Genomic DNA, 17511 nt, shown 5'->3' on the forward strand with positions numbered 1-17511 from the left:
TAGTAGTTATTAAGGTTCTCTCTACTAGTCCAAATTTGCAGTAGAACATGGTTTCTGCAGGCTAAGATTCTGCCAGGAATCTCATTTTTTTCCAGCTAAAAACATGCAACCTATTCTACATATTGTTAACAGTAATGGGTTAGTCATTTGCCAAACAAAGGTACTTACAAAAAGATGAAGCTTCCTCAAAGTTGGCAGCAGCTCTTTGTTAGCTCCTCCCTTGCGAGTGCACACACAGAGGAAAAGATTCACTTCAGTGGGATGGACCAAACTCGCCTCTCCGTACCAGCAAGTTCATACTGGTCCCTCCAACAAGGAAATGAGGACTCAGCTTAACCTCAGCCATCCCGAGTGAGGTACCTTCAGCAGTGCTCTGCTCAGCACTTAATCAGAATACTGCAAATACTAACCCACAGCTGAATACAGTCAACTGGGAGTTACTATTTTTCTTCAGGGGAAAAAAAAAAAAAAAAAAAGGGTGAGTAGCTGACAAATACTTGCATTCAGATGTTTACCACTTCCAGGTGTGTGAAATCGCTCTATTCCTGTGAGGTCTCCTGCAGGAAGACCTACTTAGGATGCACCAAAGTAACCAGGGACTCAGTTTGCCTATTATACAGTGATATATTATGCAGAACACCAACAGTAATCACAAAATAAAAAGTTCCTTGTGTACATTGTTTCTTAGCTGAACCAGTACAGCTTGCTTCTGTACTGCGATCGTGTCTGAAAAGACTAACAGGCCACTGCCACAACTGGTACGAGCAGCGTTACAGATAAACTCAGGACAATTCTAGTTTTTTGAAAACTGGTTGGCTTTATGAAAACATCGTTTCCAATTACTTAACTGAAATACAGTAATCTTTTTCCAAAAGTTGTTTGAGGCATCAAAGCGCGCTGCTGAAATAAAAGTCTTACAAAAAGTTTAAAAATGCATACATAAACAATAGTATCTTCACGTTTTCTTCTTTCTTTCCAACACTGTAAGAGGCTTAAAGATTTCCTTTAAATTCATCCAGACTCCTCTGGAATAAATGTTTTTGTAGACAACCTGTCGGTCATGAGGCTGCAATGTTAGATGGTGGGAACACCCGTATCTTCTGGATTTATACCATTCATTGGAAGTTTGGTTGGTCAAGGCCAAGTATAGACTGAAACACCAGTATGCACCCAGTACGAGCAGGAGAAGAATTACAAAACCAAGCATGAAGACAATCCTAGGAAAAGTCAAGAAAAGGTGCTGCGAAGAAAGAAAATTATAACTTGGTTAAAAAGTTGGAGCATTAAATCACGTGGAGGCATGTGACCGCAGCAGCACGCCAGCTGAAACGCACAGCCACACACGTAACTGTGCAGCCCCAGAACCAGTCCCAGCCCTGTCCCCCACCCAGCTCAGGGATGGTCCCTTCCTAACTGAATCTTTGAGTAGAGCATGAAGATTCCCAGAAATTTCCTCGCCAGCCTTGCTAATGTGCGAGGGTATTTGCTACACCCATCTCTCTGAATGTACTTCACACTGGAGTTTTGCTTGGTTGGTTTTGGGGTTTTGTTTTTGTGGGGTTTTTTTGGTTGGTTGGTTGGTTATTTTTATTTTTATTTAAAGAATCACTAATGCAAATCATCTGAAAATAAACTGCCAAACAAAGAGGCTACAATCTGGTACAACTTCAGGTTTTGCTGACATGATACAGTTTAAGCAGCTCTTTTCTGAGTTAAATTCCAGTACTGGGGAGTGGTAATGGTACTGCTCAAACACAAGCAAACATTCCCTGACCAAGATCCCTTTACAAGAGTCCAAGGCTGAAACATCTGTTGTCTAGGATGAGGAAAAGATAAAGCATTTACTACTTAACACCTCACTGCCATGCTATAGAAAGGGATGAAGGGATTGAAATGCAAATGACTCAAGTGCTGGAGAGGCTCAAAGTCACCCTTGGCTTGTATGTGAGAGAAAATATAGAAGTATCTAAATTCCAGGGTAGTAGGGTCCTGCTTTAACATCTCCATGAAGATATCTCAAGGATTGTCAACTGTTTCCTAAAATTACTACAGTAGATGTAGGACATTGGAATGTAGAGTCATTCTGTACAAATCAGATCTGCTGAGGGAAAGCAGCCTGGAGACAGAAAGCCGAAGAACAGGAGAGTGGAATGAAGCACCATGAGAAAAATCCCTTATTTTTAAAGTATTCTGCAACAGCAGTTTCCTGAACTTAATTAGCTCTGTAAAGTTTGTAAAAAAAACCTGTGGTCTGTCCACGTCCTGCCTCTGAGAACATGTGGACATACAAGTCCTGAAGGCAAAGACTGAGAGAAACCTTTCTATCAGCTAATAACCCAGGCAGCACAACCTCACCTGGACGAGAAAGAGAATCTCGACAGCGTGCTCTTGTCCTCGGTCATCGACGTAGCTCCCGTGCATCACGTCTGTCAGCAGCACCACTTGGACGAGAAATGCTGCTGTGATGCCTGCAATGGTTGCAGCCATGGCAGCCAGCGTGAAGAGGTAAAGGAAAAAATACTTGGCATTGAAGGCACCGACGCAGTTGTTGACCCACACACAGTGGTGATCAAAACGATGTACGCAGACGTTGCAGAGACCTGATGGGGAACAAGTGGTAAGACAGTTCAGTTCTTTGGGTTTTAAGTAATCCATTTGATTTTCACACAGTTTAGGATAGTTTTTCACCTGAGAAAATCTGGAAATTAAGTTCATGATTTAGCTGACAGCTTTCTAAGCAAATACATTAATTTCAGTTGCATATCATAACAAACCCCAACACTAAAAACAAAGACATGAATCTCATTTCCTCTTTTATTCACCAAGACTGCAGCTCAAAGACTTTGGTTTCTCCGACAGTACTGCCTAGCAAAGCACAAGAAAGGTAGAGATTGTAGCTCCGAGCTTTATTTTAGATTACAACAGCAAATTCTGCAAGAGAAACACAAAATCTTGAACTCGGGTCTTGACAGGTAATCACTGTCAAGTGATTTTTAATTTTACTTCTAGATGCTAAAAAGCTTGCCTGCTCCTGACCCACGATGATACCCTGGAACTGCTGATTTCTGTGAGAAGACACAGCAGCAAAACAGTCCCATGGATGGGCAAAGGGCAGCTGCGATCTGGGACCCCAGTAAAATGGACAAAATCCTGTGTGCATTGAGCTGGATACCAGAGCAGATGTAATGTGAACTGCAGTTATTGATGGAGAACTAATTTGTGAAAGTACTACTGTTATGCTTATCAAGGCAGTTGAGATTCTTACTGCAATGTTTCGATCTGGCTGGCTTCTCCGTGTTGCAAGTAGGACACACGATACCCTTCTGAAATAATACACCATCATATGCATAAATCTTAACCAACGATGCATGATTTGATCTTGTTATGACACCTGTGAAAGAAACAACAAAACCAGCAGCAGTAATGGTGTTTGTAACATTTTTTAGGTTCCGTTTTCCAGCAGCCACAGCTCACAACCAGGAGGAGCTTACCGGGGTCGGCCCGGGAGCAGAGAAGGAAGCAGCCAATGTTCCCAGCCAGCAGCAGGTAGGGCAGCAGCAGCAGGAAGAGGTGGAACTGCAGCTCCCAGCAGTAAACAAACACTTCCCATGTGTATTCCCCGTACACTGCAGCTTGCAAGGTGATGTGCAGGACAACAAACAAACAGCTCCTGTAACAGAAAGGAGACAGTCTATTTAATACTCAGCATCCTGATTAACAGGTCAAGTACACTCAGAGGTGATCAGCAAAGACTTTCCAAATGCAAGGAGACACCTCTTTTAGGTTTTCAGGCCAGCGTGGATTGCATATTAATAGCGTTTTCTCCATCCAGTGGCTTCTCCTTCTCTTCTTCCCACATACACTCCTTTAAATATGCCAGCTAAATTCACTTCCATCATTGTCATGTCCTTAGGATTTTTTTTTTCCAACAGCAGAGTCAAGTAAAAAGCACCCTTGGTGCTGACAAAACATGCCACAGCACCAGGCCACAAAACATTCTGCCAGAAGACATTTGCTGTGTGCTGCTCTGAAAGCAAAGAAAACCCCAGTAAAAGGTAATCTTAAAAAACCTGTAACAATATAAGCAGCTGTTAGGAAATAAGCATAGCAGGAGGTCAGCAGTGGCAAACACTAGTTCCAACCCGTTGGCAGACTACAGCTTTGGTGAGGCAAGTTGCACAACCTCTTGGCACACGGGTTTGTTTGGGAGGCATCACGCTGAGCAACAACTTTCAGCAGGCTGGCAAAGAGATGCTCAGACAAGCCACGCCGTTAGGACAGCGATGCTCACTCACTGCAGCTCTCTGTAGCACACATCATTTTGCTGGACTTTTACTAAGAGTTTTAAGCAGCAAGTGATGTGTATTTTACGACAGCGGGAAGTCTGTTGCAGACATCCTCTGCTCTACTGCTCTCTCCTACACCATTTCTGTGTGCAATCCAGCAGGATCCTGTGGAGTCTCCTCTCAACCATGGGGCTACAAGAAGGTACCCTCGAGTGCTGGGCCTCACTGGGCTTCTGCACGAACTGAAAAATCTCGTGCTTGAACGAGGTGACGCAGCCGAAGCGGGCACACAGAGATCAAAGTGCCTCCAGCACACAGCATAATCTAGCAGTGACAACTACACCAGGCTCATCAGGCAACTGCTCTGCTGCTGACAACACGTTTGACAGTGTGACCACAGGCAACAGAACAACTGCAGCACACACTGAACAGCTGTAGATGTTATGCCTCTGAAGTGTCTATCACACTGGAGCTGCTGCCCCCAGAGGAAAGGTACTTAAATCGATCCTGAAGCAGATTCTAAAGCACCAAAGTTTACAGGACACTACAATATTCACCTTAATACAGCAGGCTGCACGTTGGCAGCTGTGCAGCTTCCCCCCTTGAGCCACCTGGACATCCGAGCTGCTGGCCTAAGACTAATGCGATCCGAGGGAGAGGATGGGGATCGCTAGCTCTGTCTAAACTCAATCTGCAGCTGCCAGAGAGTCTGTTGTAATTCTCCCATGGATGCAGCCTCCCACCAGTAAGACCAACATCTGTTACGCTGGAAGCTACTGGACCACATTATTTGTCAACGTTCAAATATTTCAGGGTGCCACAGAAAGACAACAGTGTGGGAACCTTAAAGGGAATTTGTAATTCCTGACAAGCACTCCTGATGAAAAGAGAATATCTAAGGATAATACTGAAAGCTCTGATGGTGGCAGGAGGTCACCAACAGTAACCAGAAATGCGAGTGAAAAATGATGTCAAAAGCATAAAAAACAAAGTGCACTACCTTGTGTGGAAGAGCCTGTGAAGTGCCCTCTGTGTCACTCTCTGGAGCCGTGCGGGGATTACAAACGACAGTACCTGAAGGGAAGGAAAACACAGTGTTCTCTGAATCACACATCGCTGCTGCCCTGTGGAAATTCCAAACAACCCCCTAAGTCACCTAATCCCTCAATTATACATCACTGTAGCCACACCACTGGGGAGGAAGCTCATTTTCAGGGGCATCTGAGCCCCTAAGAACATGGACAGGCACGTTGCTGGGGTTTTCAAAATGGGAGTGAGGTTCCACATTCTCAGAAGTCCAAGAGGCACAAACAAAGATATCTGGGTTAATGTGTGAAAGTTATAAGGAGCTTATATCGCATTGTAGACTGGGTAACTGGTTAAGCAGGGGATAGAACTGAGCAATTCCTGAACTACAATATGCTTCATCAGGACATCTGACAGATGCAAGCAGAGATAAGCAGAGGGATAAAGCCTGCCATCCTCCAGAAAAAGGAAAAAAACAAACCCATAACCCAACCAAAACCCAAACAAACTCCACCAAACCAAAAAAATCCACAGTTTCTTCAACTACAGCTATGATCCAGCCGGATAACTCCATGTCTATCTAACTGCCCTTTCAAAACCAGCTCGACACAATGAAGAAGAAAACTGCCTGTCCTCATTCCGTGAAATCCTCAGCAACAGTCTGCGACTGCGGAATTGTTTGACTCTGCTGTTCAGAAGATGACAGATCTCTATAGCAACACGCTGCTCCATCAGTGGCGGAGGAATTAGAGCAGCTGAGCCTATTTCTAGCTGACACAGAAAGAAAATATGCAGTGAGAGATTCTTGTCTCAGATGTGAAAGACCAGAAGGCAAAAAGCATATGTAGAGTTGATAAGATGTTAAATATTTTCCTTTTAACTGGTATGCCTCATATCAGCAGTGCAAGTGACAAGTCTTTTTTAAAAAAAGAGGCTGTGTACTGCAATGCCAAACACATAACTAGACAGAAAAGAAACCTGCACGCAATTGCGAAATTCAAATTTAAATTAACTCTGTGTGTGTCAGGACAGTCTAACCTTACATTCAATATCCATCATTCTCCCCCATACTGCACAACAATCCCCTGTATTCCAGCCATTCCTTACGCCAAAGGCTCTTACAAATCCGGTTTGTGCCTGCAGTGGGGACGGAAGGAGGAGAGAACGAGAAGACCTGCACAGGGAATACAACCATCTCGCCCAACAGCACCCCTGGAGCAAGGAAAACAGGCCCTTGGTGGACCCTGACTTGCCACAGGGCAAGAAACAGCTGTGCTGTGGGCAAGTTAATTATTTCATAGTGCTGACAGTGAATACTTCAAGGGATCTCACAGCAGCGCAGTCAAACAGTTTCGACAAACTTCCAGGATTATAAGCTTCATTAATTACAGTCAGAAATGAATTTAAAATACAGTATCTAGAGAAACTATTCAGGATTACCGATATTTATTTCAGGTGTACAAGTATCGACTGTATTTCTCCAGAGAGTGACTTTACATCACAGCAGTATTTTAATTGCTTTATATGTTTCATAGAAGCAGCTCTTAAGAAACGTGGGAAAATAATACACTTCTCTGCACAATGACCTGCGTGTTTATAAAGCAAAATGGAAAGAAAGTATAACACTAGTAGCAAAAATCCAAGTCTGTAAATAGCACTAAATATTATTTACAATTTAAATGACAATTCTCTTATCCTTTCCCTTCCAAGAAAGCTACGCCTTTTCTTTTTTTTGTTCCCTTCTTCATTCACAGCCCAACAGACAGAAAAATAAGCTAGTGTGTTTTCAGAGAATCGTCTGGTTGGAAGAGACCTTCAAGATCATCGAGTCCAACCATTAAATTCATCAATTCATTCCCTGTTTTTACAATAAAATACCCATTCTTAATCCTCTTTTAAAGCTCTTCATTCCTCCCTTTCTTAGGAAACAACAGCCTGCATCATGATTACAGACTCACGTTAAAGAGCTTCCCCTAAAATATTTGCTTCCAGTTATAATTCTCTCCTTATTTTAACCCTCAAACCTTCCCCCACCTTTTCCCCTTAGTAACAGCAGCAAATACCATAAAATTGTAAATACTTGGGGCCTCGTTATTTAACTTCTCCAAGTGGAAGCGTTACGGCGTCGCTGATCAACATCCTTTCAACACTGCGAGAAGTTCCCTCCTCACCAGTGCCCCGTGGTGCCCACACAGCCAGACTGGCACACGCCAAACTGGAGCTGTAAGACCCAAATGGTTTTTGACCACCTGCTTGGGCAGGGTTTCGCCAGCGGAAGGGAGGTGCGTTTCTATTTCCAACACCCACGAGCACCCACCTCGGTGGTCAAAGTCAGGCAAAACAGGGAACGCACCACCCCATGGCTCTAACCGCACGCACTGGCACTTTTTATGGATTTTGGCACCACGAAGAGGGCAGAGCAGGAGGGCGGGAGCTGATGGCCGCTGGAAGGCTCAGTTCTTTACCTGGCTTGCCCTGCTGGCGCTTCCCGCCAGGAAACCCCCCTTCCTCCCGGAGCACACGCAGAGCAGGGCGGCAGTACCGAGAACGGAACACAAGTAAATCGCCAGCAGCGTCAGAAAGTCCATCCCGAGCGCCGCCACACAGCAGCGGCTGCTGGGTGCCCCTCGGTGCCAGCCCCCCCCGCCGCAGTGCCCGCGCCAGGCCGCGCTTCGCACCCGTTAGGGCCCAAACGGGGGAAGCGGGCGGGGCGCGGAGCCGCCGGGTGCCGGCCGGGACGACAACCGACAACCCCCGTCCCGACCCCGGGCACCGACGGCCGTCCCGGGGAGGCCGCTGACGGCGCGGGGCCGAGGGCACAACGTCGCCGGTCGGCGGGCGGGAAGGCGCGGCCCGGGGTGGGCCCCTCCGCCGCCGCCCCGCCCTCGAGGCCGGCTAATCGATCGCCGAGCCCCGCCGCGGCCGCTCGGGGATCGGCGGCGGCGGAAAAGGCCTGTCGCGCCCGGAAGCAGCGCTCCGGGATTGCCGCGGGGCTGGCGGCCGCCCCCGGGGACCGGGAGAGCGGCCCCGCTGCCCTGCTCGGCACAAGATAACACCGTTTCCGAGGACGGCTGCGGGAACCCGCCCGGGCCGGGCCCTTCCGCGGGGTTTGGGGGGGGGGGCGGTCAGGACGGGGCATCACACCGGGACGCGCCGCCGAACGAGCGAGACATCAGCCGCCGCCTCCCGAAGGGGCTGAGGCTGGTGGCGAGAGCCGCTCGTTCTGGCCGCCTTCCTTCCTCCGCGGCGGGAGACGAAGGTTCAAGCGGTAGAAATAAAAATTAAATCGTTTTTATAAATCCCGGGGCGGCGTGCGGAGTTCGTGCGGTGCCGGGCGGCTCGGTGCTGGTTCCCGTTCCCGGAGGGTCCGCGTGCCGCCGCCGGCTAGCACGGCTCGTTGTGGGATTTCTTCGGAATCTGCAAAAACGGCCTCAGATGTGTCGCCTTTGGTGAAATCTCTAAAGCAAAATCCTTTTGTCTCCTACAGCAGCGCTGAGCGTTGCGTTCCCTTTGCCAGGGCCTCCTCTCGCCATCGTGTGCCCTAAGAAACGGGGTGGGTTTGCTCCAGTGCCCGCAGGGATCTCCTGGAGAACCGGGCTGGGGTGGGATAAAGCTGCAGGAGACGGCAGTCCTGTGCTGGTCCCTGACGTGGTGGCTGTCAACTGAAACCGTCCCCGCGGCCGGCGCGGCCCGCGTTCCCCGGAGCACCGCTAATGAGCGGCCGATTGGGTTACGGTGCCTGGGTACAATTTGCCATAGAAACTCAGCTGGTTGCTGCCACTGGGTAACTGATCCAAAAGCTTCGGAGCTGCTGTGATGGTTTTGCCAGCTCTGGGTCCCAGTCTGCCGCCGGCTGGATCTCAGGCACGACAGGTAAGCCCCCGGAGGGGTGCTCGGGCTGCTTTGGCACCCAGAGGAAATCAACTGGCTTGGTCAAGACGTGGCAGCAGGAGGTGAGGCTGGGTTCCAGGAAAGGGATCTTTTTTTCCTGCACCAAACCAGCACCTGAGAGAGAAACGCAGTCAAAACGTTGCCGGGGCACGGCTATCCCAGAGCGCAGCCCAAGGCACTTTGCTCCTGGTCAGAGGATGCTGTGAAAAAGCCATTTTTTGCCCTTCCTACTGATACAGCAAAATTTCTGTGCTGCTCCAGGTACAGCTGTAGGTTTGTTTTGGACGTTGGATGTAACCTGGCACGTTTGGCAGCAGAGAAGGGGCCCTGGGATGGGCAACTGGCTGCCCCGTGGGCACACGGCGGTTTATTTGGCTGTGGGTGGACAGACGGGGGTTGTGCACCGTGGTCCCCGGTTCTGCTCCTGGCAGAAGCTGCAACGAGTGTCACCAAGCAGGGCACCGGCACCGCCGAGGAGCTCCGTCCACTCTGAGTGGCCTTGTAGGCTGCGCTCAAGGAGAAACCAGCCAGCAAATGCTTTAATAGTGGGTTGAGTCTGAGATGAATGAAGCTGATTCAATCCAAGTGCTGTGAAAATGAGTGAAAAGTCTTGTTGGATCAAAGTCTAGCAGGAGGTCTTCAAGGAAACAGTGTTTTCATTAGCATGGAATCCCATAACTTATTTCTTACAGGGATTAAAATTCACTGTCAGTGGTTTAAAGCACTCAAGTCCCTTAAAAATGGTGGGAAAAGAAGCAATTACTTCACTTGCTGGAAAAAAACAAAAAAGGTTGTCCATTGGAATTTTTTTTTGTCTGCCTGTTTGGGCAGAGAATGGTGAAGGTGCCCTGACATTTTGCAGGAAGGTGTGTGCGTTTCGGGGTCGACACGGGTGGGCAGCGCACGCTCCCCCTGACACGTGCCCATGGGTCTCAGCTGCTGAGGGGCAGATTTGCGTTTGTGCAGAACCTGCAAGAAAGGAGCCATGTCCTGACTCTAGCAGAGCATCCCTGACACCGGAGCTGGAGGGGACAGGAGGAGGAGGGGTCTCCGAGTCCCTTGCAGCAGTGACACGTATGAACATGAAGGGCACGAGCGAGAGGAAGACCCTCCACCGTCAGGTTGGGCAGAGCAGATCCCTGCAGCTCTCCTTCCTTAAGGCTTTACCCGATCCCATATCAAGTCTCCCAGGTTTCCTGGGAGGAGGTGGTCTCCCATCCAGCCCAACGCTGCCGACAGCTCAGCCCGCGCCGGTGCCGAGGGCAGACGGGATTGCTGTGTGGTCCGTGATGGGATGCAGACGGCCTCTCCCACCAGTGCCGCAGCGGGACGTGTAATACTCTAAAACCTCTTAGTGTGCTAAGCCCTGGGATCCCTGAGTGCCGAGGAAGCAGAGGAGAAAATTAGAAATAGCAGCTTAATGGGGAGCGAGTACCAGCGTGGGGGTCTCTGCCGTGAAACGCTCTCAGCTGCTCCCCGCTGCGAGGAGCCCGCTCTGCCCCGCGGAGCAGCCTGGCTGGGGGGGGCTCTCCTGGAGAGCCCTGTGGAGGTTGGTCCAGACCCCTAAATCCCTGCGGCAAACCACGTGTTGTTTGGCAGATGCATACTCCCAAAATCTCTGGTTTCCCACCCAGATTGTCGGTGGTGGGGCCAGCGAGATCTCAGCAGGTCCGGCGGCTGTTTGGGAGCAGCGATGGCACGCTGCGTCTCTGCTGCTTTGCGAAGCGCTGTCTCTTTGGATTTGCCCGTGGGGATAAGGGATTTCCCTCCACGGGTGCTAATCTGTTTTACCTCCTTCCAGCCCCTAATTCCCCCCAGATCTGTGGGCTCAGGTCAGCACCAGGCTCAGGCAGGACCAGCAGCGGCAACTGGTCTGTCTGCGCTTCTCTTTGCGATGGAAATAAAGTTAGTTAGGAAAGGAAAATGCAAGAAAGACCTTTCCGCGTGCCTGGCGCTGGCTCAGAGCAGCTGGAAGGGTGCAGGGCTTGAGTAAGAAGCTTGGGAAGGGGCAGCCACCCTCTGCCCGAGGGACTGCCCCAGCTCTGCCCCAGCAGCCGTTTCACCCACCCCTGGACCGGCGTTAGGTGCCAGGGCTGTGCCCCCAGCGCCCAGGGGAATGCAGCGAGGACGCGGGAGCAGGGAGATGCCCCCAGGAGCCCAGCGGGCAGGTGGGACGCGCTGCCAGGGGCGATGGAGGAGAAGGGAGGAAGCTTCGACCCCGTAGCGGGACAAACCTGCCGGTGGTGAGAGCCCGCCAGGCTCGCTCGGATGGCCGCAGACTTCTGTAAGTGCTTGAGCCGGGGGGCGTAGAGGTGGATGGGGGTGATGCAGCTCCCGTGGCAGGGCGACAGCTGCTGCCCTGCCTGGCTTTGCCACGGAGCTCAGCCCAGAGCGGTGGTGCTGGGGCCATCCTGGCACTTACCGGACTCTTGCCGGAGTTTTCAAAGCCTGCGCTGCTCGGCCCCAGGGACTCACTCGCCGATGGGTTTCAGCCAGACTCGCCCCATGCTTCACCCTCAGCACTGCCCCTCCGGTCCTTGACATCTGTGCCCGTTAACACGGGCAACAGCTTTGTTTCCTCTTTAAATAATAACAATAATTATAATCCCTGGGTTTTATGCATCGTTTTAATCAGCACTGCTGTACGAAGGAGGACAAGATTATTACACTTATTATGTTAGCAACAGTGTATTGCTTGGTCCTTTTTAATATTTCCTTATGAAGGTGGCACTTTCAGTGCCCTCTAACACAGCCTTAGGTAGCTGTTTGCAGCAGCAGAGCAGGCTCAGGTTATTAGTACAGAGTTGTGCAGTAATGCTATTTTCCCTGCCCATCCCCACGATTCTGCTCTCAGAGCAAGCTGGTCCGTATTATTTGTGCTGAAAACGGACACGATGAGTTCCTTTCATCTCCCTGGCCTGTAATAGGGCATTAAACAACGTTTTCAGTGCTACTGAATTTCGACCAAGATTTACCAGGTCTCAAAGGAGCAGAAGAAACATCTTTTGGTCGTTCAGATCAGAGCCGAGCTGCCCTGAGAGCAGCAAGGTGGAGGTGGGAAGGGATGCTGTGCTGGTGGGAGCACGGCCAGGAGCTGGGACCCGCTGGGCTGCCCAGGCTGGGGGGAGCAACCAGTCGGGGACCCACCAAGAGCTGGCTTTGGGGTGCTGCTGGGCTCTGTGGCTGCCTGAGGCTTCTTGATGTGAAGAGCACAAAGCTAAAGGTGTGTTCTTGAGGATGTTTTTGAGTGATTCTGAGTCCTCGTAGTCCCCGTAAGATCATTTGCCTGGGTAAAATAGTCTGTGTTTCATTTTTAAGTAACATAGATGGAACAAACAGGGGAGTAAAAAGCATCTTCACAGACAGCTGAGATCAAATGAAGAGAAAAATCTACACGTGAATCATTTTAGCAAGTGTCAGCAGACAGCGAAGTCACTTACACATCAGCGGCGCCGAAAGGGCATCCGAGTGAGCCGCCCGGCTCAGCCGGTCCCGCGGCACCTTGGGCAAAGATGCCTCCTGCAGATGTTTGGGGCGGCTGTGCCCGATTTCTCCTTGAGCAGCCGTGGAGCCGGTCCTGACCCTCCCGATGAACCACAAACAAGTCCTGCTTGTTGAGAAAATCCTCATCTTTGCGTCCCAGAACGCTGCCAGCAGGTCAATGCTGCACACGGACGTTTTGGCCTTCACTGGGAGGGCACGAAGGAGTTCTCCTGGGAGAGCTGAGAGGATCTGGCAAATTCTCATGAACCTGCAGTAATTTTACAGTTGCAAACTGCTAAAATATTGAGTATTGAGAAGAGCGGGTTAAAATACGGCTGGTTTAAGTCATTGGGTGGTCTATTTGTTAATATGACATGCCAGGGAAAGGAAATCATCATTTTTCTTGACAAATACATACAAGCAGGTGCCTGAGTGCATCTCCCTGGGATGGAGGGGTTAGGTGGGTGCCACCGACGGGCGAGACAAGGGCTGTGTGAGGCTGGTCCAGGTGCTGGGTGTAGCCCCGACCTTTCCAGCCAACTCACCTTCCTCCCTGCTAATGGCATTGGCGCTGCCAGCAGCCTGCTGATAGCAGAATAAAAGCTATATTTTAGGAAAATATAGAGGAAAAGTGTCCCTCTCGGGGCATTTCTTCCCACAGTGTGGGGGCACAGCACAGACTAGAGCCCCCACACTGACAAGATCCACGTGGCATCCGCAGGAGCTAAGGTTAAGGACGGAAAATGCACCACAACTCCTTTTTTTCCTCCCTTCTTTTCCAGTTGCAGCCATGCCGGCAACCAACGAGGGCTGGCCCGAGGCCTTCGGGTTCAAGATAAGCGGGACTGGTCCGTGCTACATCCTCTGGGTGCAGGAGGGCAGCAGTGCCGCGGTGGCAGGGCTGCGGCCGGGCGACGAGGTGCTGGAGGTCGAGGGGCAGCCAGTCTCCTCCCTGGGCTGCCAGGCACTGCTGGGGCTGGCCAGGCGCTGCCGCAACGTGCCCCCCAGCATCGGGGTGGTCTCCCGCCTGCAGCACGTCGACATCCCCCCTGGTCCCCATGGATGCTTCGGCTTCGAGCTGGCAAGCGGCAGCCCCCCGCGAGTGGCCAGCGTCAGCCCGGACTTGCCCGCCGCTGCCTGCGGGATCGAGCCGGGGGATTATGTGCTGGAAGTCAACGGGATGCCCGTGATGCTGCGGGAAGCGGCGGCCGCCCTGGTGGGGTCCTGCCACGGGCAGCCCCTGCGGCTGGCGGTGCTGCGGCCACGGTGCGGGGCCGCCACGTGGGACCCCATCCCCAGCGCCGACGCCGTGCGCCAGGAGAGGAAGCAGAAAGCGCGGGAATTCAGCAAAAAGGTAAGGCTGGGGCACGGGCGAGCGTCCGGGGCTCGGGGCACCCCTGCACCCAGGGTTTGGAGATTCCCATGTTCAGCCTTTGTGGCATGCTTGGATGGGGATGCTCCTGGCTTGGTCACAGGGCTGGGGTGCAGATTTGGGCATCGGCACCCGAGAGAAGGGTCTAATAATTACCTGTATGTCAATAATCATCGGGAGAATAGATGGATGCTGCAAAGAGCTTGGGAGATCCTCAGGGATGATCCCGAGTCCTTATTCCTTCGCACTGCAAGAGCGTGTGGAAACCACGGGGGCAGATCCCTCCCTCCTGTGTGTCTGGACATCCCTTCAAAGTTGGAGCATGTCATCCTGCAGACATTTTAGCTCCTGTTTTGTTGCAAAGGGAAAACAGTGATGTGATTACATCTTCATTGTGTTCCTGAAGGCTGCCTGGTGGGTAGTTTACCAAACACTTCGCCTCGTGCTAATTATAAATTTGATCATGGTTGTTTTTTTAATCTTTCTAATCTCCATTTCAAAGTAACCTTTTAAAATACCGTTATGGAAATAACCAGGCCTGTGGTTTTTTTGATCCCGAGCTAATAAAGGAACAAGACATTCATAAAGAGATTCGTGGGTATCAGCCGAATCCCCTCAGCCAGCTTCTGCATTAAAGATTCACAAATGCGCGCTGAGGTTTGGATCCATACGGCAGAGCATCGCCTGTGAAACAGATACCTGCTGATTACGGGAGATTAACAAGAGGATGAGAGGCTGTTCCACGCTGCCTCCATCTCGGGAAGTCACATTAAACCGTGTAACCATTCCCTGGACAATTACAGGAGAGCGCTTTTGAAGCAAGCAAACTGGTCGAGATGCCGTGAGCACCCACAGCAGCACCTCTGCCATGTCCCTTCCCCACTGAGCACCCACAGCAGCACCTCTGCCATGTCCCTTCCCCACTGAGCACCCACAGCAGCACCTCTGCCATGTCCCTTCCCCACTGAGCACCCACAGCAGCACCTCTGCCATGTCCCTTCCCCACTGAGCACCCACAGCAGCACCTCTGCCACCCCCCTTTCGTGCCCAGCAAAGCCACCGTGACAGTCCCAGGCAGAAGCAGGTTTGCAGGGCACGTGTGCCACTGGCTCCCGGGCACCGGAGCCCCAGCTCAGCCGGCAGACACCTCTCTAGAGGGAGTTAATGGCGCAGATGTTTTAAGTGGCTTCATTTTTTCACATGACGCAGAAAATAATAAAACCCAGCAGGGTGCTTTACCCCCTTATTTACCTGGGAGCTCGGATCTGGCAGGTGCTGTGGGCACCCAGGCAAGCCTGCCCACCCTCCACGAGGCTGGAAGGTCAGAGGGTGCCAGTGGTTTGCATTTGGTGCCTGCACTGCCCACAGGTCCCTTGCAAGCCAGAGGCTTCTCCCACCCTCGTTCGCTTGGCAGAGCCCCTGTATGACCCACGCTCACCTGGCAGAGCGACCGGCGGCAGCGGGGCCAGGGCTGGAGCTGGGCTGTGCCAGCTGGGCATCCTGGCAGCCTGGGGGCATTGCCAGAAAGCGCTGGAGGTGCTTGCGGTCTCCATTCCAGATGCCCTTGCCCCCTGCACACTCTGGGGAACTGCACCGACGTGAGGGATGGCAGAACCCCCCTGTTCCCACCCACCATGTCCTCCAGTCGCAGCCCAGGGAAAAATTTAACAGCAGCATCCTGGGATTCAGCCCGCCAGGAACACCACGGTCTGTGTCATTCCCGTGCTGGACCTTGGGGCTGAAACGCGTGCGAGCCTGCCCCGGGGACGCAGCTGCCTCGGCTGCCCCAGATTCGGTAACCTTGAAGCGGTGCCGCTGCCGGAGCCCCCGCGGCACTTGCGTGGCGGCTGCGCAAACCCAGCGGCACCGGGAGAGCTGCGCTGGGCGTCACGGCACCAGCAACGGTCGTCACTGGGAGCTGCCCAGTGGGACCAGCACCTGGAGGAAATGGCTCTTCCCCTTCCCTGGGCAAGAGCCTCTCACAGCCAGCTCAGCTGGGTGATGCTGCCAGCTCCCTCGCAGTGGGGCACACACAGAGCCCTGCACACCCCCCAGGAACAGGGAAGGGCAAGGGGCTCCGCTCACTGCCACTTCCCCCCCATGCTCATAGAGCTGGGGGAAGCTGTTACACCTGCTGTGAGCACAAAACCATCACCTCGCAGGAAAATCCAACTCGCACAGGGACAGCAGGGTTGTCACGAGGGGCTTTCTGCGCCCCACGTGTATTTGCTGCACCCAGCCAGACTGGGGGCAAGGCAGCAGCACCCACTGCCCAGCACAACCCCACGGCAAGGGGCAGTCCCCTGGCCTGGGAGAGGCTGATAAGGAGGGTCCCGTGCAGGGTAATTGCCTGGGTGGTAATTAGCTAATTACTCTGCCTGTCACGCTGTCACAGGTGGAGAGGACGGGACAGCGGCGGGGGGCTGCTGGGGCCGTTTCCAGGGCTGGTGCTCACGTTCATGCTCCCTCTCCCCACTTCCCTGCCACATCCCGGAATTAACGGCAGCACCACGGTGCGATGAGAGGCTTAGCCACCTCCGAAAGCCCGTTGCGGTGTCCCCTGCCAGGCAGAGCCCGGACGGGGGCACCGGCTCGCCACCCACCCTGCCCATTGTCCTACAGGACGATTGTGGCACAGCCGGGTTTCGGGGTTTGCTGTCACACCGCGGTTTCCATGGCTGAAATCTGCTTTGGTCCCTGCGGGGTCCCTCCTCGCTGGCTGACCCGGTGCCACCATGAGACGGGCACGTTCTCTGCACCCTTCGTGCCCCCGTGCGCACGGTCAGCCGCTCCGCTGCTCAATGCCTCTTCCCTCTCCTTCCCCGGCTCCCGTGCTGCAGGTGGATGACATCCTCGGGGACCAGCCGGAGCTCAGGGAGAAGGTGTTCACCATCCTGAAGCAGTACGCGGCAGAGCGGAAGGTGGAATACTTGGCCTATGCCCTCTGCATGGTGCTCACCCAGGAGTCCCACCAGCACCTCGTGGACAGCATCAGGTACAGGGTGGCAGGTCCCTCGTGCTGCCGTGCTGCTCGTTAAACCACGGGCATTCCTCTGCCCAGCACTGACTTTTCCGCCTTTCCAAGGGGCGGCCGAGTGGAGCTCGGTGGGGTCTCAGCCTGGCATCCCTGTGCCCGCCAGCCGGCGTGGCTGTCCTGCCCGGGCTGGGATGGGGGCACCCGCAGCTGCTGGCACTGCACCAGCCGCCAACTGTCCCCATCCCTGCAGGGAGCGGTGGCCACCGGCCCCACAGAGCCACCACCTCTGCCTGCAGCGTGGCACATGGCTCCCGTTTCTGGCCATCGTTTCGAAGGGAGATGGGATTCACTGCAGAATGGCTGCTGATTCTCCGAGAGCCTGGCCAAGGCAAGAGCTGGCAGTGGGTGAGGGCTTGGCCAGGGCTGCCAGCAGCTCCAGTGGCTGGGGAGGCTCTGTCAAGGCCATGGGCTGCCTC

At 52.8% G+C, this 17511-nt stretch overlaps 2 protein-coding genes across 2 annotated transcripts in view; one reads left to right on the forward strand and one right to left on the reverse strand.

Annotated features, from left to right (window-relative positions):
- Positions 1-817: 817 nt before the first annotated feature.
- Positions 818-7939, reverse strand: ZDHHC4 (zDHHC palmitoyltransferase 4). Its single transcript, XM_009989568.2, has 6 exons — positions 7778-7939; positions 5287-5360; positions 3492-3670; positions 3266-3391; positions 2356-2600; positions 818-1240 (listed from the first exon to the last, which is right to left on the reverse strand). The coding sequence occupies exons 1-6, from the start codon at positions 7898-7900 to the stop codon at positions 956-958; spliced, it is 1032 nt and encodes a 343-aa protein (XP_009987870.2). The 5' UTR covers positions 7901-7939; the 3' UTR covers positions 818-955.
- A 5537-nt stretch (positions 7940-13476) lies between these two features.
- The window catches only part of GRID2IP (Grid2 interacting protein), a 35730-nt gene continuing 31695 nt past the window's right edge, over positions 13477-17511 (forward strand). Inside the window, 2 exon segments of the mRNA XM_086622500.1 lie at positions 13477-14040; positions 16899-17053. Coding sequence (XP_086478626.1) covers positions 13477-14040; positions 16899-17053 — 719 coding nt within the window.

The sequence above is a fragment of the Tauraco erythrolophus genome, chromosome 17 (genome assembly GCF_009769465.1).
Source record: "Tauraco erythrolophus isolate bTauEry1 chromosome 17, bTauEry1.pri, whole genome shotgun sequence".
Taxonomy (NCBI): Eukaryota; Metazoa; Chordata; class Aves; order Musophagiformes; family Musophagidae; genus Tauraco; species Tauraco erythrolophus.